The 21406-nt window shown below is 49.7% G+C and overlaps 10 protein-coding genes and 1 non-coding gene across 11 annotated transcripts; 6 read left to right on the top strand and 5 right to left on the bottom strand.

Annotated features, from left to right (window-relative positions):
* Positions 1 to 559: 559 nt before the first annotated feature.
* Aud_004904 (CeGAL family transcription factor) lies at positions 560 to 2773 on the bottom strand (the record flags this gene model as incomplete). Its single annotated transcript, XM_043289840.1, has 4 exons — positions 560 to 874; positions 938 to 1535; positions 1597 to 2616; positions 2718 to 2773. The coding sequence occupies 4 exons, from the start codon at positions 2771 to 2773 to the stop codon at positions 560 to 562; spliced, it is 1989 nt and encodes a 662-aa protein (XP_043145775.1).
* Positions 2774 to 4070: 1297 nt separating this feature from the next.
* Positions 4071 to 5948, top strand: Aud_004903 (amidase; the record flags this gene model as incomplete). Its single annotated transcript, XM_043289839.1, has 5 exons — positions 4071 to 4324; positions 4385 to 4406; positions 4468 to 4740; positions 4798 to 4992; positions 5049 to 5948. The coding sequence occupies 5 exons, from the start codon at positions 4071 to 4073 to the stop codon at positions 5946 to 5948; spliced, it is 1644 nt and encodes a 547-aa protein (XP_043145774.1).
* Positions 5949 to 6596: 648 nt separating this feature from the next.
* On the top strand, positions 6597 to 7704 carry Aud_004902 (polysaccharide deacetylase family protein; the record flags this gene model as incomplete). The annotated part of the gene is made up of 4 exons (XM_043289838.1): positions 6597 to 6702; positions 6763 to 7340; positions 7414 to 7517; positions 7575 to 7704. 4 exons carry the CDS (start codon positions 6597 to 6599, stop codon positions 7702 to 7704), a joined length of 918 nt encoding a protein of 305 aa, XP_043145773.1.
* Positions 7705 to 8027: 323 nt separating this feature from the next.
* Positions 8028 to 9310, bottom strand: Aud_004901 (replication factor C subunit 4; the record flags this gene model as incomplete). The annotated part of the gene is made up of 5 exons (XM_043289837.1): positions 8028 to 8253; positions 8317 to 8739; positions 8792 to 8891; positions 8943 to 9163; positions 9222 to 9310. The coding sequence occupies 5 exons, from the start codon at positions 9308 to 9310 to the stop codon at positions 8028 to 8030; spliced, it is 1059 nt and encodes a 352-aa protein (XP_043145772.1).
* A 462-nt stretch (positions 9311 to 9772) lies between these two features.
* Aud_004900 (uncharacterized protein) lies at positions 9773 to 10478 on the top strand (the record flags this gene model as incomplete). The annotated part of the gene is made up of 3 exons (XM_043289836.1): positions 9773 to 10142; positions 10223 to 10291; positions 10381 to 10478. The coding sequence occupies 3 exons, from the start codon at positions 9773 to 9775 to the stop codon at positions 10476 to 10478; spliced, it is 537 nt and encodes a 178-aa protein (XP_043145771.1).
* Positions 10479 to 10606: 128 nt separating this feature from the next.
* On the bottom strand, positions 10607 to 11951 carry Aud_004899 (protein GET4; the record flags this gene model as incomplete). The annotated part of the gene is made up of 4 exons (XM_043289835.1): positions 10607 to 11193; positions 11247 to 11399; positions 11553 to 11809; positions 11908 to 11951. 4 exons carry the CDS (start codon positions 11949 to 11951, stop codon positions 10607 to 10609), a joined length of 1041 nt encoding a protein of 346 aa, XP_043145770.1.
* A 509-nt stretch (positions 11952 to 12460) lies between these two features.
* Positions 12461 to 14053, top strand: Aud_004898 (DXO/RAI1 family decapping nuclease; the record flags this gene model as incomplete). Its single annotated transcript, XM_043289834.1, has 9 exons — positions 12461 to 12535; positions 12592 to 12834; positions 12902 to 12933; positions 12987 to 13014; positions 13072 to 13079; positions 13133 to 13236; positions 13293 to 13463; positions 13548 to 13847; positions 13893 to 14053. 9 exons carry the CDS (start codon positions 12461 to 12463, stop codon positions 14051 to 14053), a joined length of 1122 nt encoding a protein of 373 aa, XP_043145769.1.
* Positions 14054 to 14670: 617 nt separating this feature from the next.
* Aud_004897 (tRNA dimethylallyltransferase) lies at positions 14671 to 16198 on the bottom strand (the record flags this gene model as incomplete). Its single annotated transcript, XM_043289833.1, has 2 exons — positions 14671 to 16038; positions 16100 to 16198. The coding sequence occupies 2 exons, from the start codon at positions 16196 to 16198 to the stop codon at positions 14671 to 14673; spliced, it is 1467 nt and encodes a 488-aa protein (XP_043145768.1).
* Positions 16199 to 16565: 367 nt separating this feature from the next.
* On the top strand, positions 16566 to 16685 carry Aud_r0018. The gene has a single exon (XR_006253268.1). It is a non-coding gene; the product is annotated as a 5S ribosomal RNA (ribosomal RNA).
* A 386-nt stretch (positions 16686 to 17071) lies between these two features.
* Aud_004896 (putative ABC transporter) lies at positions 17072 to 17971 on the top strand (the record flags this gene model as incomplete). Its single annotated transcript, XM_043289832.1, has 2 exons — positions 17072 to 17207; positions 17265 to 17971. 2 exons carry the CDS (start codon positions 17072 to 17074, stop codon positions 17969 to 17971), a joined length of 843 nt encoding a protein of 280 aa, XP_043145767.1.
* Positions 17972 to 18207: 236 nt separating this feature from the next.
* On the bottom strand, positions 18208 to 20711 carry Aud_004895 (Elongator subunit ELP2; the record flags this gene model as incomplete). Its single annotated transcript, XM_043289831.1, has 2 exons — positions 18208 to 20514; positions 20583 to 20711. The coding sequence occupies 2 exons, from the start codon at positions 20709 to 20711 to the stop codon at positions 18208 to 18210; spliced, it is 2436 nt and encodes an 811-aa protein (XP_043145766.1).
* Between the last annotated feature and the right edge of the window lie 695 nt (positions 20712 to 21406).

Genomic DNA, 21406 nt, shown 5'->3' with positions numbered 1-21406 from the left:
CAAGCCTAGCGTCCCGCCCGTCTCGACTCTCGACTTCCGGCCTCCACATACGAAGTACACAACACTGTATTTACCCGGACATCATGAATGAGGCCTGGAATGTCGTGCAAAGTGCAAACCAGTACAGAACGCGGGAAAGGTGGTGCCGCATTTAGTATCCGACAATGCTGCGAATGACTTTAGGTATTTTATCATGCCGAGAAAAAAGAATAAGTCAGAAGGGACCCATGTATGTTCCATATGAAACTCGGCGCAATGAGCTGGAGTCCTGTCAACCCGTTCGAGGGCCACCTGAAGGTGAATCCCAAGCGAAGACGTGGCTCAAGTTACATTGATCATCCAGCGCAGGTACATCATGAGTATGTTGTCTGTTCCCAAGATGCTGTACATCCTTGCTGTACAGGCAATTCTGCTATGAATATGAGTGCGTAGAATACATGATAGATAATCCCCGGTAAAGCGTCCAACCTGAACCTAGAAAAAATACAGTAAAAAAAGACGTGCAAGCTCATGAAGTCGGTTCCGGGACCAGGGTCGGCTCAGCTATTATATACAAATGTCATGTCTGTGCCCAGTTGCTGCACCCGACCCCAACAATGTGCAAAGAACTCAGGTAAGCCTTGTATTTTTCCAGAAAGGGGTGATTGCCACCGCGGAGTGTATTCAAGAGCAACATAAAATCCTCGGCTAATGACTGAGTAGAATGCACGGTTGCTGTGGTTGGAGACATGGCTCCCACCAGGCTTCCAGGAGGCAGGACGCCTGGCCCTGCCATTGAGCCAGCCACCGAGGCCGTAGAATGTTCACCAAGAGGGTGGCGGACATTGGAAGAGATTCCAATTGCACTAATCGCAATGTCGTACAGCTTCTCAACCTACGTGCGCGCGTGAGTAAAGCGAAACCAAAATAGACTTTTGTCCGGATGGCCTGTACTCACTAGGCCAATTCCATGCGCTTCCATCGAGCTAAGACGCAATGACTGACATATCTTCAATGTGTCGACAGCAACCGCGATGGCGTATTCGAAAGACAGCTCCTGGTGATCGGAAACAGGTCTCAGGAGACCATGAGTGGAGCACAGCACCCACACCCGATTCTGCAGCCATTTCTTCGTGATAAACACATCGGCACACTGTGTCTCCCGCATACTGATTGTCGGTTGGACGCTCTGGGCTTGACCCGGGGCCGACTTGGTGCGTTCAAACCAGTCATAGCCCTTGTATCGCTCAGACTCGCAGACTCTGCTGAGATTTTGATGGATGGACAAGGCCTTCTCCTCGGTGAGATTCTCACAATAGCCTGAATTGACATTGCAGCGTTGATTCCAACAGTCAATAACCTCTTCGTCAATGGCATCGAACAGCTCCATTAAACGGGCCAGACCCAGCATCCCCTCGGCATCTTTCTCGTTATGAACTATGATACCGGAAACAACGCTGTGTGTTGCATTGTGGATGAAATCATGGACAGAACGCATGCTGAACCCCGGTCTTCCCCAAAAGGTGATGGTATGTCGCCGTTGCAATGCATAGGCTCTTTCAAAGATTTTTGTCAGCATCTATCGATTTGGCACATCTAGCTGGTCGAAGCTCATACCTCTCTGTGATAGACAAGACCAGATAAGTCCGTAATCGTTGTCCTTTTTCGTCGTTCGGTAAATCCCGATATGAGTCAGGGTTGTTCAAGCCCAGCGTCGCTGCAAGGTCTAGAGCCTCTCGGAGGCGAAGCCACGCAGCATTGTGCTGGTTACTGCCGAAAAGACATCCAAACAGGAAAAAGCTGGTGAGAACGGCCTCGATGGTTGGATGTTCCCCAAAGTCAGAGCAGCTCCGCATTTTCGTCGCCTCGTTCATCATCGATCTGGCCTGGCTGGCTCGGGACGAGGAAGTGGGCCGTTCGTCAATCTCGATAGGTTGCGTCAGTGAGAAGGCGCATAAGGATAGTAGCATGGCCCCGAACTGCGGGTTTCTACGATGCTCTTGAGCCAGCATGCGAATGAACAAGGAAGACCTGTTCAATACAGGCAGAGTCGGGTGCAAGCGGTCGAAGTAGACTTCAATCCACGGAATCATGTTGGCCTCGGCGATTGATGACGGCCATGTCGTTCGCATCGGAACGGGCCCGGTTGGCATGACCCCCATGGTAGAAAGAGCCAAGTTTGAAGCGTCCACATGATGAGGGTGCAATACAGGAGCATCCTGCTCCGGTTGGATGATCGACGGCAGCGACGTCTTTAGGTAAATATTGCTTCCTGGAAACTCGAATACAGGCACCTGCGCATCTAAATTGTCGGGGAGCCAGTACTCAACATCGTTGCGCTCATTCCAACTGATGGCAGAGTTAGTCTGAGAATCTACCGACGAGGTATCGGTAGCAGGCCACGACGGCCCAATCGAGGTGTTTGGACGCGGTGGTACTATGTCCGTGGATACTGAGGCCTCCCCACGCTGAGGGATAGGCCACTGGGTGGGATCTTGCGCTGATGGGGCAATCCCATGCTGCGCCGTCTCCCGCGAGGGAATCGGCCTCTGATACGGGAAAGCGTCTGGAAGAGACGATTGAGAACTCTTACGTAACAGCTGAGTCTGTTGTTGCTGACGAATTTGGGACACACGACTGTTTGGCGAGCATTAAAAAAATGCGCAAATGATTAGAGATGGACGGATTCTCAAAATAGAATATCCGAGCATAACCACGCAATTGGTTCAAAAACTCACTTGCCAGTTGGCCCCCGCTTTTTCTGGGGCTGTAAGAAGAGGCATTCAAACCCCATCTGGCAACACGCGCGACATGGTTGCGAGAGACTACACTGTATGATCCCAAACAGATTAGCATAACAGCCTCCTTGTCGGCAATAGTTACTCCTTATGGAATAATGATCATCAGGAACGAGGCCAGACGGGGAAATGAGAGGGGTCCGTCAACTTGCCTTTATCTTACGCAGTCGGCAATTATCACAAGCTCTTCGGACCGGCGTTTTCTTCACGGCATTGATAGGACTCGGGTTCATGGTGGCATATTTGTTGTGGGTGGAGTTTTTTGTGTGGAGTGGAGAGAATAATGGGGAGGGAGCAAAGACAGTCTGTACAACTGAAAGGAAGCGCAAGGGAATTATGAGGAATTATGCTGAGCTCAAGGGAATAAATAATACGGAGTAGAGGATGGATCATTAATCAAAGCAGAGAGTGGGTTATTTGAATTTGGGATGCAGAGAGGGTGGAGCGGGTCGTTCGGGGAGGCTGTGAGCAAGCACTAAGCACCGTGGTTGTTAGGTACACATCAGTGTTCCCCGTCTGCCATCTGATGATCGGATCGAGGCTATGACCCAGTCCAGACTCTTACCCACGATGAGGGATTAGGGAGAGGGAAAAGGGAGTTTGGGTGATGACCGTTGAATGTTCTGTGGATCGTCCCAGGACTAGACCAAGGTAGTAGTAGGTTCAAAGGTTGATTTGGCAGTCCCCTGGCTTTTTGCTTCTTCTCTGGTCTCCTCTTCCAATGGTTTGAACAGCAGCAGCCATGGAATCATGGAATTTATTTCCATTCTCGTAATTATTGTCATCTTTACTGTAAGGTTAAATTCTTATCATCAGCAGGAGAGAGCTTAGATACCGGAATACCTGAACACTTGCCAACTTAAGGTGCAAACTGGTGGATTCCTCAGGTATTTAAGTACAACACTATTCTTTCCAATCATCGTCATCGTCATCATCAAATCAAAAATGATGAATTAAAATTAATGGATCAAGATCCCTGTGGACGGATTCGTTTGTATCCATTGACATACTCTGAAGTCCCCAAACCCTCCAATTGCTTGGCAGTTAGAACCCCCCCTCTAACTGCCTGTTCCCCGCGTCTGACCTAGAACGATCGGGGTCCACGAGGCTGTGAGTGCCATTCCTAATCACGTTCAGAATTTAGGATTTAGATACAGATGATAACCAACATGATATGTCACAGATACGCCCTTTTTAGCTAGTTAAGTACGGGGCTCGAAACATGCACTTCGCTATCAATGCTTCTAGTCCCAGCATTTCGATTCTGGGTAACACTGCTAGATCGAACACAAGATGGGCAGCGTCCAGACCTGGGAGCAAACAGTGGCTGAGAAACGCTCCTTACGAGATCGGGCTATAGAGCCATATATGACTAGCGATATTGAACAGCGCCCGCCTCGAATTCACAATGTGCATCACCGTACCTGCCTACATTACGATCCCACCATCCGGCAGATTACGGACATTGACACCGTTCCTGACCTCCTCGAATGTTTAAAACGGGGCCAATATACTGCGGAACAGGTCAGCCTTGCTTATATCAAAAGGTAAATTTCAACGCAAGCCCCTGCGGCCTAGAAGATGGACTGATAATTGGAACTGATCAGAGCCACGATTGCGCATCAACTTGTGAGTTTATGTTGTACTCAAAGAGTCTCTCGTGATGTGGAGCTTACGTCGGCATCATTAGACCAACTGCCTGACGGAAGTCGTTTTCGAAGATGCACTTGAACAGGCTAGACAGCTGGACCGACTGTTTAGAGAAAAAGGTCAACTCGCGGGCCCGCTTCACGGCATTCCAGTCACTCTCAAAGATCAATTCAATATCAAAGGAGTTGATACGACTCTAGGCTACGTAGGTCGTTCGTTTGTTCCAGCTACCGACAATGCAGTGCTCGTTGAGATGTTGAAAGGCATGGGTGCTGTTATCATCGGAAAGACAAACTTACCGCAGAGCATTATGGTCCGTATCTCGCTGGGACCATCGCCAAAGGTATGGGTGAACTAACCTTTTTTTCAGTGGGCCGAAACTGAGAACCCGCTCTGGGGTCTAACGGTCAACCCACGAAATCCTCTTTTCACTCCTGGTGGCTCGACAGGGGGTGAAGGAGCTTTGCTGGCTCTGCATGGCTCAGTTCTAGGGTTTGGAACAGACATTGGAGGAAGTATCAGGATCCCGCAGAGTATCAACGGTCTGTATGGTTTCAAACCAAGTGTATGCTCCACGAGCCTTAATACCGGTGAAGAGTTTAGGTCTGATGTGTATTATAGAGCAGCCGATTTCCCTACTACGGCGTCCCAGTCTCCACCGAGGGTCAAGAACATGTTCCCTCGTCGATAGGGCCTATGACAAGAGACCTCTCGTCACTCTCTTATGTCTGCCGCATATTTGCAAACGCTAACCCGTGGACCTTGGACCCGAAATGCGCTCCTCTCCCCTGGAATGAGGCTAGCTTTCAAGATGCGCTATCCAGGCCCCTCGCCGTCGGTCTGATTCTGGATGATGGAGTTGTGAAAGTACATCCGCCTGTCGAGAGAGCCCTCCGAGAGCTATCCGCTAAATTGGAAGCTCAGGGTCATGAGGTCGTGGTCTGGGACGCATCGGATCATTTCGACTATATCAAGCTCATGGACCAATACTATACCGCTGACGGATGTGAGGATATTCAGCGCGATGTAGAGGTCGCGGGGGAGCCTTATATCCCTCACGTTGAAGCTCTGATCAACCGTGGGAAGGCGATCTCGGTCTATGAATACTGGCAACTCAACAAACAAAAGACTACACTTCAAAAGAGATATCTTGACAAGTGGAATGCCGTTCAGTCCCCGTCAGGGAAGCCAGTCGATATTCTCCTTGGTCCAACGATGCCACATGCGGCCGTCCCACATCGCAGTGTGCGTTGGGTAGGTTACACCAAGATCTGGAATCTGCTCGACTACCCTGCAGTCACCTTTCCTGTCGATCAAGTGAGAGCAGAGAAAGACGGATTGCCAGGCGAACTCTATCGCCCCAGAAACGAGCTGGACGAGTGGAATTGGGGCCTCTATGACCCGCTGACGATGGACGGCCACCCGATAAATCTTCAGATCGTTGGTAAAAAACTTGAAGAAGAGAAGGTATTGGGAGCGGCAACGGCCATTGAGAAGGTCTGGAGGGCAGCGAAATCGTAGCGATCGTATCTAGCTTATATCCGTAGGATGTGATGTTTCTGACTCAAATGGCGACTGGATAGATATACACCTCTTGTAAGCATCATCCTCCCAATACTTTTACAAACCCATCTCAGCTGTAGAGCGGAAGAATTCCTTAGCTTGCTCAGACCTGTGCTTTCGACTCCCATGACCTTCAAATTTGGGGTTGTGCTTGCTCCCGTCTCCAACTCTTCCCCTCATGACAGCTGGGCGAGTGTCGTTTGCTCACAGCCAGGTCACCCCACACTTGGCTATCTGCGCCTGCATATCCGAATTCAAGAGGGGAAATGACCAGTCCCGCATTTTCCCATTTCAAGCTACATAGCTAGCTGCACTTGAATTATACATGTGGACTCGAAGCTAGAGGCCTCATCTATCCCTCAATTGAATCTCTGCCAAAAAAGAGTAGGTCGTAACTGCATTGTCAATGAACTGATAAACACGAGGATAAAGAAATACAAATTGATTCCTTATCTTGTCTTATCACAGTTCTGACTGTTTCTCCAATGTGGCTGACCTGATATCAAGCCAGGTGGAGCAGGCTCGCGTATATAAACCCGCGCAAACTTGATCGTCCAAGCCGTCTCCATCATAACCCTCTTCTTGTACAGTGGTCGAATCAGCAATATGGGCAAAAAACGCGTCTTGGTCGCCTACGGAGTGGATATTGATGCTGTCGCAGGTTGGTTGGGGTCCTACGGTGGTGAGGACAGCTCGAACGATATCAGTCGAGGTGAGATACTGCGCATACACTTAAACAAGACAGATAGTTCTTGACCGCATCTTCTCACAGGACTCTGGGCTGGTCATGTGGGTACCACACGTCTCTTGAAGCTCTTTGAGAAATATAACATCAAAGCCACATGGTTCATCCCCGGCCACTCCCTGGAGACCTTCCCTGAAGAATGCGCCCAAGTCAGAGACGCAGGACACGAGATCGGATTACACGGCTACAGCCATGAGAATCCCAGCGACATGACTCCCGAGCAGCAAAAGGATGTTTTGGACAAAACGTACCGCATGCTGACAGACTTCTGCGGAAAACCGCCTCGCGGCATCGTGGCGCCCTGGTGGGAGACGAGCAAGGAGATGGCGGATCTCCTGCTTGCGTACGGAATCGAATACGACCACTCCATGTCCCATCATGACTGCCAGATGTACTGGCTTCGGACAGGGGACACTTGGACCAAGATCGATTATAGCCAGAAGGCGGAGACCTGGATGAAGCCGCTGGTCCGCGGCCAGGATACTGGACTCGTGGAAATCCCAGGAAATTGGTATATTGACGACTTGCCGCCGATGATGTTCATCAAAAACGCGCCTAACAGCCATGGATGGGTGAATCCCAGGGACATCGAGGATATTTGGAAGGTCCGTTTACCCGTGACCGGGCCCAGGCTAGGTTGCCACTGCCCACGCGGGCTGAAACTGATACCTGTTCCAGGACCATTTTGACTACTTCTACCGCGAGTACGACAGCTTTGTCTTTCCGATGACGATCCATCCCGATGTTTCAGGGCGGCCCCATGTCATTCTCATGCATGAGAGGTAAGTCTGTTGCTTGCGCAGGACTCTGCGAGAATTCTCAGGCCGACTAGAGTACAGGATCATCGAGCATATCAACAAACACGAGGGTGTGGAGTGGGTGACGTTTGAGCAAATGTGCGATGAGTTTAAGAAGAACCACAGGCCACCTGAGGGTGCCAAAATGCCGGTCACACCCTTTCTGAAGTAGCCTGGTATCCGGCCGAGCTACTTTATGCTCCTAGTCCCCTAAGGGATCCGCAATAAGCTGGCGTATCCACAAGCCACCTGCCTGGGCTGGAAACTGCTAGTATATTCAGCATGCTGTGCTCAATTGAAACACATACGAAGATCTAATTGGATTTAATTTGTAGAAAAATAGATACCATAGGAAGATTCTTGTGGATGCATAATTCCAAATGCACCATTTCAGCCCGTTGCATTCAGAAAAGAGGTTCAGACTTCACTCGGCCGTTGGAACGCCATAACACCATGTACATGCCATGCCCTATGAAAATGCTTTTGGCAGGATATCTAGGCCTTCGGAGGCTCAAATAGTTGGGGCTTCATGTTGATTTTGCAAAGCTTGGATACGCATCCACTCAGTTGAAGGAGCGATTGCACACCGTCGAGAATGCGCATATGTGTGAACCCGATCTCTCTGATAAACTCCAGCTTTGAATGCTCTGACAAAGTCGGAATTGTCTTGGTGACTCGAAACATGGTGCTGATGATATCATGAGACGAGTATCCGAGATCCCTAAGCGTAGTTATCAGTATATCGGTTAAGAAGCAATAATCGAACGCAATCACGTGCGCATACCATAACTCGTTCAGCGTTTCTAGCGCAGCGTCGACCTTTCCTTCCCAGCATGCCTTGATCATAGCTTGGACCTTGATCGGATGTGGGCTGTCGACCACACGAAAGACATTGTCTCCACTGACCAGACCAAAACCGGACCACGTGCTCTGCAGGTTATTGATAGCTTGACGCATATCTCCCTCAGCACTGAAAACCAGCGCAGCGATGCCATCTTCTGTATGATCCACCTTCTCAGCATCGCATATTTGTTTCAACCGTTTCACTACCTGCGCGTCTGTCAATCGAGCGTAGCGCAGTATAGCGCATCGAGACTGAATGGGCTCAATGATCTTATTTGACTGGTTGCAAGCAAATGCGAACCGTGTTGTAGAAGAGTAGATTTCCATCGTCCGTCGTAATGCCTGCTGCGCGCCAGGGGTCATGCTGAAATGGTCAGCGACTATCAGTACATATTTTTAATTCTCAGAGATCGCACCTATCCGCTTCATCGAGAATAACAATCTTGTGACGGCCCGGTGGGAGCGTCACCTTCTTCTGGGCAAAGCCTTTGATTCGACTCCTGACAACATCGATACCTGAGCAGATCGTCAGAATGCACCCGAACGGGCGGACTCAAAGCAATATACCTCGTTCGTCACTAGCATTCAGTTCCAAGACCGCCTCCTTATAAGCCTCTCCTAGCAGTTGCCTCGCCAAGCACAGAATCGAGGTGGTCTTTCCGATACCAGGCATGCCCGAGATGATAACGTGGGGCATATTGCCATCTTTGGCTATAATCTTCAGTCGCTCAATTGTTTCTGTATTGCCGACGATATCATCGAGGAAGATGGGACGATATTTCTCCACCCTAAAAAGGTCATCTATTAGAAATTGTCACGTAGAACATCATGATCTTGTTTACAAACCAGGGTAGTTCATAGTCGGGGGGAGCTCCCGCAGTAACAGCCTTGAGGCTATTTCGAGAAGCACTTGCTGAAGATTCCGCTTGCACCATTGTGAAGAGCTAAATGCAGGAATAGTGAGCTGTACTAGGAGTTTCTGCAGTTCCTTGTAATGTGAAACAACAGGCAGATTATCAGTTAACTAACCTGGCTTTCGGAAGACGCGAAGGTTGGAGACGCGTCGGGATGGACCAAATTTGGCTTAATTGGGACTCCGGATCAATTCCGCCCTTTCATCTCCACCCACTGCCACCTGCATTGGCTGTGTATTGTTATGCCTCAGCATTCGTTTTATTCTTCTAAACTAATTCTTTTGTTACGGCCTCGGCCGGCTTGAATTGTCTTGACACTCATTCAGAGCCGCATATGGCTCAATCACGTCACATTACAAACATCTAATCTTGACCCAAAAAGTAGTCTATTAGCGTCACAGTTTCTCCTCAGCTTCTGGCAGCCCTTCCTGCTAGAATCTTTCTCAATAATCCAGGACCTGTTCCTCCAAATCGCCTGCCAAGATGGGCACAACATCTGTCAGACGCAATCTCTTCCACCATAACCTCAGCAGACGCCCGGTCTCTGCTACGCCTGGGTCAATGCAAAGCGGCAGGAGCAATGGGACTTCGGGTCCTGCCTCTCACACGCTACAGTCCTCTGCCGAGTCAATGGGCCCCTCTCTGACTTCTGGTACCTTGGACAACGGAGATATCGTGGTCAGGGACAAGAACGGTGGTTACAAGCTTGACATTCCTGTTCTTCCGCCTGCTATTACCGGTGAAATTGGCGACGGAATGGATGGTTTGGACGAGGGCGGAACTAGCGGTGGAGCAGGAGCTACGGCTGTCGATTCAGCTAGCCAAACTGAGATCAGTGGGCGAGAAAAAGAAAGTAGGTTGACAGGCCGCGGGCTAGAGAAAGAAACGATTGGTGGTCTGAATGCAGAAGCTGACGTGACTGGCCTGTCAAAGAGATCGAGGCAAGCCTAGCAGAATTGATGTATCGAAACCGAAACAGACAGATGAGCAACGAACCAGCTGGTAAGTGCATGCGTACAGTGGGTCCAACGTGGTCCTACGTGATCCTCTGCTTTCATACTGTTTGCAATCCAAACCCTAATATTCGACAGAAATCCTCAATCTCATCCATCAAAGTCTCCGAAGTAGGGTAGCGGCGCTCGAGGAAGACAACTGGATGTACGAGCCAGAAGTAGATGCACATGCCTAAAGCCAGCTCGCAGCATCCGGGACAAGCCAAGTACCACTGGATAATCACGCTTTAATTATCTATCTGGTATCTACTTGGTTAATATGTTCAAGATACATATATCACGCAGAGGTCGTGGCCTGGTTCATCTAATCGAGCTCCATGCTGGCCGGCGGCGCCTCCACGGTCTTCGACTGACTCCGTCCCTGGGGTGTCCTCCTACTTCCGCCCTGGTTCTGACCTCCGAACAGCATACTGCCCATCATATCCAAAAGTGGGTTACCTTGTCTCGGAACTTTGATCGCGAAGTATTGCTCGCCGATCTGTGACAAAGCATCATCCCAGATCCCCACTTCCTGGATCTGCGATGCATAATGGGCAGTCAACTGCTTGAAAAGGTCTGCGCTGCCTCGCTGAATAGTGAGAAGCAGCATGCTTATGAAGTTCAGCAAAGGCAGAGACGGGAAAACTCGAACATCGGAGCTGGCGCTGCTGACTTCTTGTACGCCGAGGGACACATTTGAGGAAGAGAGCCGTGAGGTGAAGATGAGGAAGGCTTTGTTGGCGTTCCGGAGGTTGCCGATTAACAGGTAAGGAAAGACCGCACGCGAGGCGTAAATAGCCGCCGTATGAGGCTCGTCGTTCGTGTACCACTCGTACTCGAGCTTCGCGAGTGTCTCGGCGGATTCGGAGGTTCCAAGGATCAGATGCTTCTCGGCGTCATATGGCTCATTGTCTGGCAAAATCGTCAATGCGTCGTAAATTCACGGTCACAAATGACCAACGAACCTTCAGCGTATACTGAACCAGCTCCATGGTGCAGCTCCGCATCTCCTCTCTCCACAGGACCGAACCGTCCACTCCAGCCGATCATCTCTTGAATGAACCTCTTCCTCGTGGGCTCTTCCGACGGGAATTCGCGCAGAAGCTCGATTAAACGCTCTATATGGAGAAGCATCGTTAGCCAATTCGATCTCAGAAATTGCAATATCCTTAGCCCACCAGCTAGCCGCTGGTTCCATATAGATTCGCCCAGAAAGGCTTCCGTCCATAAACAGATAGCGTGTGATGTTCAATAGACGAGATCAAACTCACTCTTTCGGGCTCGACCCTCCGCATCGTCATCTCCTCCAGTAATCCCCCACCCCGCCTTGGTGTACACCTCGTCTACCAACATAATCGCCAAGTCTCCCCCACTCGCAGAAGCGCCCTGCTGAGATCCAGCTCTCAGCAGAGCAGTCGCACCGCCAACCAATATTTCAGCAGCGGCTTCATAATTCGATTGCTTGATGTATCGCGCAGCGATGACACGGAGTTGTTGGTGAGCTTCGTAGTAAGCACCGGAGGCGATTCTGCAGATGAGAACCAAAGTTAATATCCATTATCCTCTTCTTGAGAGGTCGGAAATTGAGAAATTTTTGTTGTATATCAAAGCTTGAGGCAAACTTACTTCTCGCGTTGCCGAGCAATCGTCTTGTCGATGCGTGAGGTCATCTCGTAATATGTGCCCACAAGTGACAGGACCGACGGAGGGGACCACAAATTAGGGGAGTTGCGTCAAGGGTGTAAAGAAGCTAAGATTCCCAATCTATTGTGAACAAACAAGTTTGTAGAGGATTCCAGAGTAGGTGGATAACAAGATCAGCGACAGCTGAGAGCGGATGGACGAGTGTCGAGAACTTTTGGTGGGGAATTTCCCTGCGGAGCTTCCAGAACCGCAGAGCTTCTCCAGATACAGGCCCCTTGTTACGGCGGAAAATATTCCAACCCAGCAAGTTTGACTTGAATCGATCCAAGTGAGGTGTAGTTGCTCCTCGTTTGAGCATCTGTCAGTGCACCTAGAAGATCATATGTACTGGCGTCTTGCTCTACCTAACAATCCGTATTGCCCGCAAGAAGCCTATATAGATGCCACAGCTTGAAATAGCTTGCCTTCAAGCATCACTTGATTTTCTTTCACAATAAGCCCAATATACGCTCGATACACCTCGGTCGAAGAAGCTATGGATGGTGGTGCATTTGACATCCAGCCAATTGGCCGCTTCTATGGCGCCAATACCACAATCCGACGTCCAAGGGTATGTCGTTTTCCGTGTCCATACAAAATAAAAACTTCAAAATAACCCGGAAACAGGAGATCACTTGCTTCTCATATGATGATGAGCATAAGTTCCACCTCGGGGATTCGTCTCTGCGGTACTATTATACGCCGCGCCTCCCAGCCGATTTGAATCGTGGCTTCGACACTTTCCAGAAGCTAGATGATACCGCCGATGAGCATCTAGACGCTTTGCTAGAGACCATTATAGCTCTGGAAAAGGAGACTGGGACGAGATGCGAAGCGGACATCATCACATGGAGAGGCATGATGACGAAGGTAAGCCGCTCAAATCTCTCGTTTCATCTGGAAAGTGGCTATTACTGATACTATCTCCTTCTTGAAGATTTTGACTGCTCCTTTTGACAATCTCAATGGGTATGTAGACCGGATATATGAAATGCCTTCATCTTACTGATCTGAAACGTTAGCTTCGAAATGAATGCGACTTGTTTCCAGGTAGGGGGTGTCCAAGCTTGTTGATACGTGGTTTACATTTTGACTGTGAAGATGCAGGGTACCATGTTTGTATATCCTTCTAAGACTCCGCTAATTCTACGATGCTGATGGGGAGAAGTTTCATTGAGGAGAACAACGTCTATAAAAACCAGCAAAAACAAATCCAGCAGCATCAAAGAATGCCCCCGGGAATGGCCTCCCAGGATCTGATGGCATACTGGGGTACGGTTGTTACTGCTCCATGAACTGATTACAAGAAGCTGAAATTGCAAGGTCAGGCTACAAATTTGAAACCCTATGTTTGCTTCAGCAGCCATGGGATCCAACGCCTCGGGCTGAGATTGAAAGTCGCGAAGACCTCGTGGTCAACAACAATGCACAATACTGCTCGGTTGTTCGAACAGGGATAGGGAGTTCCCGTTTGATAATTGGTGGTGAAGTTGATGCTGGTAAGCTCTTCTCACTCTAGATGCATGCTTACGGCGATTCTTGAGGGGGTGGAATTAAAGCCTGTGCTGATTCTGTTGTGCTAGTGTGGGACTGCAAACCCGACCGCAAGGAAGATCCCATCAACTGGGTAGAGCTGAAGACTTCGGCAGAGATCCGGAACGACCGTGACATGATTAAGTATGAGCGAAAGCTCCTGAAGTTCTGGGCACAGTCGTTCCTCCTTGGCGTGCCCAAGATCATTGTTGGTTTTCGCGACCATCACGGTATAGTTCATCGTTTGGAAGAGCTTGAAACAGCCAGTATACCAAATAAGGTAAAGAAGCTAGGACGGGGTACGTGGGACGGAAACATTTGCATCAACTTCGCTGCTGCATTCCTCGAATGTAAGTCTCAGCATATGCACTGGAAGCTCTTCCATGTCCGTTCAGCTAATGGGTTCAAAGGGCTCAAATCCACTATCAAGGAGGGAGGAACGTGGCGAATCCGTAAGCTGGAGAAATCTTCGCTTGTTCAGGTGTTCAAGATTGAGGAGGCTGGGACAGGCGACATCATCTCCACATCGTTTCTGGACTGGCGATCACGCTCATGATAAGGTGGAGTCGGCACCTACAAACTGTTTGACTGGGGGAACCCTGCACTTCAAAATGTTTCGAAACACAACAAACCGCGGCAGGTGTTCGAGTCTGTCTGCCGGTTCGGCCAAAGCAATTAGAGTAGACTCGCCGGCTTCGGGTCAGGCTATGATGGAAGTAATGTATTTGAGCAACCTGACCACAGCACTGCTTTTGAAGCCGGTATCCGGGTCTTTAGAGACCTGGCGTACTGTTCCTTTTGATGGGTGAATACTGGCAGGCCGGGCAGATATAAAACGACTACAGCATGCTCGTGGATCAACGCGAAGGTGAAAATCATCGCCATCTTGTACCAAGCTGAGACGCTCTATTTTGCCTATGCCAGTGTATCGGCAAGGTGACGGAAAGACCCGGTCTACGGCATTCTGGACGTCGCCATATTCGGCTGCCATGATACAGGAGACTTGGAACGTTGGGGAAGGTTGATGTTCAATTTCTTCACGACTCGGTCCGTCATGTATAATTTCTCATAGAATGGATACTGGAAATGTAAAGTTGAAGAAGGTGGCTCTGCCTGCCAGAGGGAAGCAGCCAATGTCATTTCTTTTTTGAGAGCCCAAAACACGTCTACTTTCTACTGCGGCGTCGAAGGCTGCTCAGTAGGAGTTGGATCGTCACGATTTTGAACAACACCTAAGGTCTGCCGGTTGCGCAAATATTCCTCGCGCTCTGCTCTTTTTGCTGCATTCTTGATTGCCCTCTTGTGGGCACGCCCGTTCAGGTGAATATTCCACTGGTCTTCGGTCGCCATCGTTCTACTGCAGACTTCACATGTAAAAGTCTGAAGCAGGTCGCTGCGCTGCGTCTGCGCCTGAGCCTCCCTTGCGCCCAGTGTTTCTCTTGCCATGTCAGAGATAGATTTAGGATCTGCTCTGGGTCCGTCGTTGAGCAGCGCCTGAGTCAGGCGCTCAGATGGTTCGGTAACACACTTCTGCCAGTCTTCAACGATTGTACTGTCAAGAAGATACAAGTTACCTGTCGCACTGGCGTCAGCTAGCGCCTTCCAAAGCTTGTTCCGTATCCATTTGATCTGGGATGTCGCATATTGACGTGTTGCGATTTTCACCAACTCGATCGACGACTGCTTGAGCGCTTCAAGCTCCCCTTCGCTCAAGGCACCATCTTCCAAGGCGTCAAAGTAGGGTGCCAATTCCTTGAACCCGATGGAGACCCAGACGCCTCTAGTTTGATCAACAGCAATGCCTTGCTTTTTTTTCTCCCGAAGATAAGCCCACATTCTCTGGGCCTCTGCCATCAACCCTTGCTCCACCATAGAATCTACACGTTCGGCAAGTCGGCCGTTCAATGTCTCCTTCTCTGAATGCACCCAAAATATCAGTGTCGGGTAACGGAGCTGTCCTATACCCGGGGAAGATTCTCCATTTGTCTCGGTCGCACATTTCTGACGCTTCTGCTCCGCATAAATCTCGGAGGCCGGCTTGCCGGTTTGAAAGTAAATCTCCAGAGATCGTCGGATTTTGCGCACGTCGTTTGGATGCCATCGACTGGCGATAACGGGATCGACTTCCTTTAGTTTCTGAAAGACCACCTCTGGCGGCGCATCAAGGATGGGCCACTTCGCTGACGTAGGCTCAGTCTCGTCATGGAAATGCTCGTCGTCATTGTCGCCTGAAAAGAGACTCTCCTCGACCAGCTGATCCTTGAAGAGTACCGTTTGTGTGTAGTAGTGCGTTCCTCCGACCAGAATGGGGAGCTTCCCTCGGGAGTGTATGTCCTTTATAAGTCGCAGGCATTCCCTTTTGAAATGTCCTATGCGCCAGGGCTCCTCTTTCAAATCGACACAGCTGATCAAGTGATGTGGGATGCCGTTACGTTCCTCGATTGGTATCTGATTCGTGATGATGGGTAGGCCACGGTACATTTGCATAGCGTCGCCATTTATGATTTCACCGTTGAAACGGGTGGCTAAATCCACCGCAAGCTATCTACAGTCGTTAGCAAAGAACCTCTCTTGTGATTTATCTCTTTCCTCTCTCTCTCACCTTGGATTTGCCAGTGCCCGTAGCACCGACGACGGCAATGAGGGGCTCCATGGTCAATGGGCGTTTGATGCGCCAGAAAGAGCGGAGAAAGTTGAGCATGGGAGAGCCACACGGAAGATTCTTGTCATTATGAAACCATTTTCCCCTGGCTATAGAGTACAAAGCAGATGTGTTAGCCGTCGAAAGGCGTCGTAGTCTCTATCAAGCACGGAAAAAAGTTTGCTCCAAGTATATCCAAGCCGACATTACCTCATCGGCCTCCTCTTCAACGTGAGATTCAACTTCTCATACCTTGGTACTTATATATACCAGTATAAGTCAATTGTGAGAAAATATATATGAAACTAATGGCTCTATCTCATTAGTCCTCTTCAATGGTCAATCAGTCCAGCGTTAATATTCAATAATGCTTACATAGTATATGCTCTTACTCCCTGTATATTATTCTGGTTCTCCTTTAACCAGCACATACGACCATAGGGTGTGGAGAACAGGGCTTCCCGTCCGCTCAGCCGTACTTAAGCCACACGCCGGCCGGTTAGTAGTTGGGTGGGTGACCACCAGCGAATCCCGGCTGTTGTATGTTTTTGCTTTTTTTTTATCTTACTTCCCTTGTAGTTTGCGGCCCTTCAGTCAAATTAGAGAATATTGTAAGGAATCGATAGAGGTTCTCCAACTATTCCGGCAGTCCAGCGCGACTCCAGTCATATTTCGTTTCCAGACAGAATGGCGTAAGTAGGAGATCACATGACATACGTCCTTTCCCCCAATGCTTCCTCACAGACTAGTGGCAATCGAGTCATAAGCACGTTTCTAGAACAAATCCTATTTACAAGTTGTTGTGGTCACTCTCTTATTCAGAATTAACAAGGGAATAGGTTTACGAATCCCCTGCCATTTAGAAGTAGTAAGTGTTCTTCACATCAAGGTAGCACAGCATTAACCACCAGCGTAGTTACTCCTAGTCTAGACATGGCAGACTCAGGCAATCAGACGGGTCCTTCAATCAATGTGAATGGTCTGAATTATAAGTTCCAAGATGGTTCTTCAGGCTTGACGAATGTGACTCTCAGTCTTCCAGCAGGGAGTCGGACATTGCTCATTGGAGGTGATTTGGTCCCCTCCTGACTAGATGAGTCATGACCGATTGTTAACGCCATTATAGCAAATGGTGCGGGCAAGACCACGCTCCTGCGCTTGCTGGCAGGCAAGCGCTTGGCCCCGACAGACACAATTTCTATCGCTGGCAAGGACCCCTTCAAGCACGGCCTCGAAGGGGTGACTTACCTGGGTGTCGAGTGGGTTCTGAACAGCATTGTCCGTACGGACATCGACGTCCCCACGCTTCTAGCATCTGTGGGCGGAGACGCCTATCCCGAGCGTAGGGATGAGCTGGTTGAAATTCTTGACATTGACCTCCGATGGCGTATGCACGCCGTGTCAGACGGTGAGCGCCGCCGTGTGCAGCTGGCAATGGGTCTGCTGCGCCCATGGCAGGTGCTTCTTCTGGACGAAATCACGGTGGACCTCGACTTGCTCTCCAGGAGTAACTTCCTCTCCTTCCTCAAGCGGGAGACAGAGACAAGACCCTGCACGATTGTCTATGCCACGCACATCCTGGATAATTTGTCGCAGTGGCCAACCCATCTGGTGCATATGCACCTCGGAAACGTCAGGCAATGGGGCCCCATGGAAAAATTCAAGAGCGAGGTCACCGAGACATCAGAGAACAGTCAACTCGGTGAGCTTGTGCTCAAGTGGCTCAAGGAGGACTTGTCGGCCAGAGGACCAAGGAACGGGCAATCCAGCCAGAGCAAGACCTACGCGTCACTGGACGGACTCGGGGGATATGGGCTGGAGAAGCCAACCTGACCAGCTTCTCTTATAATCCGGAGCGGCTGATTCACTTGGTTGTCCGATTTCTTGGAATACTACTTTTGCTTCAACAAACATTCTGTTCAACCACAATAGCATGGCGGCGGTTTACGGCTTGGTTCATGGACGATAAAGGTCAGGCATCATTCAACATTCTAGAGCTATTCAACACCATGGCATGAGCTCATGATTGCGTTTTTTGTACTTCTTTCGTTGTGTATATACATGAAATTTCACGAAAGCATGTTAGAAATAGCATATACACGCACTGAGGAATCCTCACTTGCTACAGCAAGCTCATATCTGCACTCAGTATCTCTAACATCCTTCTGATGGGACGGCCGCCATGATAATTGGGTGATCGCCCTAGAGGGGGATACCAATCTATCAACGGTAGCAACTTGTCTCGCTTCGAGACCGTCAACCGTCACCTGGTAGATCGATAATTTGCCACTTTCTTCGCCCGTTGCAAGGAAGAAGGAGGCGTCAAGTACACTTGGAAGGATCGAAACAGCTGTGACTGAATTTTCTAGAGAGATAGTCGTCTTGCAAGCGAACGAATCATCGACCTTCTCCCATAGTTTTACTGATTTGTCTCGGCCAGCCGTCGCGAAGACAGGGTTTGCCGCTTGGGGAGCCCATGCCGCATCTAGAATCATTCTAGAATGGCCCTTGGGGTTCGACGTCAGAAGCGAGAATGAATGAGGGTCTTGCCCACTTCGTAGGAAGACAGCCCACTGCCGATCTCGCCCAACACTGACGAGGTATTGGTCATCACTCGAAAAACAGAGACTTGTAATAGTCAAAGAATGCGCTTTTAGGGAAGGCCGGATTTCGCGCCAATCAGAAGTGCCGTAGAGCCGTATCACCGCATGGTCTATTGAGCTTGCTTTACAAGCAGTCGCAACCAGGGTGCGATCATGACTCACGGCCACGGCTGATATCTCGTAACCATGACCATAGAGCTTCTCATGCTCGGGCCACAGTGTATAGCGAGCCAACTGGTCTTCCAGCGGTGGATGGCACAGGTTCGATATCATTGCCTGATTTGCTTGGACTTGCCGCGCCCCCGCAGCACTCTCTTCGTCTACCTCCATTGGTATTTCTTCGCCCACGGCCTGGTTAGACAAGCCGAGAACTGGAATCTGTGCTGTATCTGGAAGCTCTTCGTCCGTTACTGGTTTAAATCCGGCCAGCTTCTCCAGTAGTTGAGCGATGGGTTTCGGCTCGTTGAACACTCGTAAAAGCTTTTCGTCAGCGCCTGATACAAAACGCGCGGGTCCCAAGGTATCAATGCAATTCAGATCGTAACCATGAATCTGAGGCCTTGAAAACTCATGCCACGACTTCAGTCCCTCACGCGACCACTCTGCATGCAGGCGAGTAGTCTGGTCTGCGCTGGTAGAAAGCAAATACCCTCCGGTTGGTTCCCACTGCACACCGTTCACAGACCTCACATGGCCCGTAATCCCCAGTGCCTGCACCCACATATCAGAATCGGCATCATACCTCCATGCCCTCCAGCTACCTGTTCGGCCCAGACTCACGACTTGTCTTCCGTCAGGAGACCAAAGTCCAATCCAGAAGCCGCCAGTGCTTCCTGTAGCTGTGGTAGATCCCTTTTGGACGCTAATTTCTCCCATCCTTTCTGCTGAGAGCCATACCCCGGACACTGGATCCTGCTCCCAGATTGTCAACGTATTGTCTGCAGAAGCAGAAAGAAGCTGTTGGCGTTCCGTGCTTGGATTCCAACATGTCGTGTAAATCCAATCCTCATTTCCAAACAGAAGAGCTTCGAAAGTGACCGAATATTTGGACCCGGCTGCTTCGAACTGATGAGCTTTATTGGATAAAGTCGTCTCAAGTCCACCAAGCATAGGATCTGCATCATCTGCTAGTACAGTCTTGGTGGCCTCGCCTCGTTGAAGCCTCCACAACCGGATATATTTATCTTGACTGGCTGAGACGAGCAATAGGTCCCCTGACTTGCTTTGTTTATCCTCGGTGAAGGAGAGGGAACGCACCCATGCCTCATGGCCTGAAAGAGTCGCAGATAGTCTAAAGCTTGCACCAGCGAATATGTTTTCAGAAACATAAATCTGAACATAATTCATCGTGCCGGCGACTGCCAATACCACGGGTTTGTCTTTCGATTCCGTTGACAGCGGCTTCAATGATAATGCCAGCGGGAAGAAGCGAGGTTTCAACATAAGATCATGAAATAGATCCGCCCTTATTGTGCTTTCCTGCGTGTCGATCTTCCAGATCTTGACGCTACCATCTGCGGCTCCCGATGCGACGATAGCGACGCCATCGGCAACGGCAATTGTATTCACTGAGCCTGTATGACCCGTAAGAGTATGTGCATGGGTGAATTTGGCGGGGTCGGCTGCATCAGCCCGCCATATCCGAATCGTTTGGTCAATGGAGCCGGTAAGAAGCAGCTTCGTACCCGTGGTGGGACATGTGTAGAATCTGACCGCACTGACTTTGTCATTATGGCCAACGAGGAGGGCATAGACCCCGCGCTGAGAGGTATCCTAGACAGGCAACAACAGTATTAGTCCGGTTGCATCGAGACCAATTGAGCCACTGAAAAAGTTCATACCCTTGGATCCCATAAGGCCACATTGTTATCTGCACCAAAGGCGAGCACGCCTGACTGCACATCCCAGTCTGCGGCAGCCGGATGCCTGTTCCCCCCGACACTGATGTATTCCGTCGTAATTGACACCATGAATGCGCCTGACAATGATTGCCAACTGGTGATCTAAGTTGGTATAGAAGTTCAGCGACAAATTCCAGCTATGGACACGGACAGGAAGGCGCTATCTTTCGATTGCTGAGACAGAATGGATCAATGACCACTTTTTGTGCTGGGAATTTAAGCTTATCGATAAGCGCGGCCATCGCAGAGCAGCCCCTCCTCGTTTGCATTTTCCTCTCACTCATATGTGTCCGGTCAGCTACGACTCCTCGACTATTCCTGAATTCATACTTGAGAACCACATTTTCTGCGGCTGTGGGCTCATTCTGAAGTGGTCATGGCTGACTCTTCTACCGTGAAAGGTGGCGCCGATAGCATCACTATTACTGTTGAGTTCACGTTAGACCAACTCTGAATGCATTGTTTCACCTCAATGCCTGCTGACTTCGATTCTTATAGTGGTGGTCTGGAGATTCTCTTCTCTAATGAGCGAAAACATCATATCACTCTACCAGCTCAAGTGGACGACGGCGGCCGGCCAACCATCGCTTACTTATTACGATATCTGGTTGACAATGTTATGAAGGATCAAAGGAAAGAACTATTTATAATGGAAGACAATGTGTATGTCGCGAATGAAAACCCGTGAATCAGTGGCAAGGTTGACAGCAAATGATAGACGACCTGGTATCCTCGTCCTTATCAACGATGCCGACTGGGAACTC

This window comes from Aspergillus udagawae (assembly GCF_001078395.1).
Source record: "Aspergillus udagawae IFM 46973 DNA, scaffold_3, whole genome shotgun sequence".
Taxonomy (NCBI): Eukaryota; Fungi; Ascomycota; class Eurotiomycetes; order Eurotiales; family Aspergillaceae; genus Aspergillus; species Aspergillus udagawae.
The sequence above is the reverse complement of the archived record's forward strand: the minus strand, read 5'-3'. Positions and strand labels throughout refer to the sequence as shown.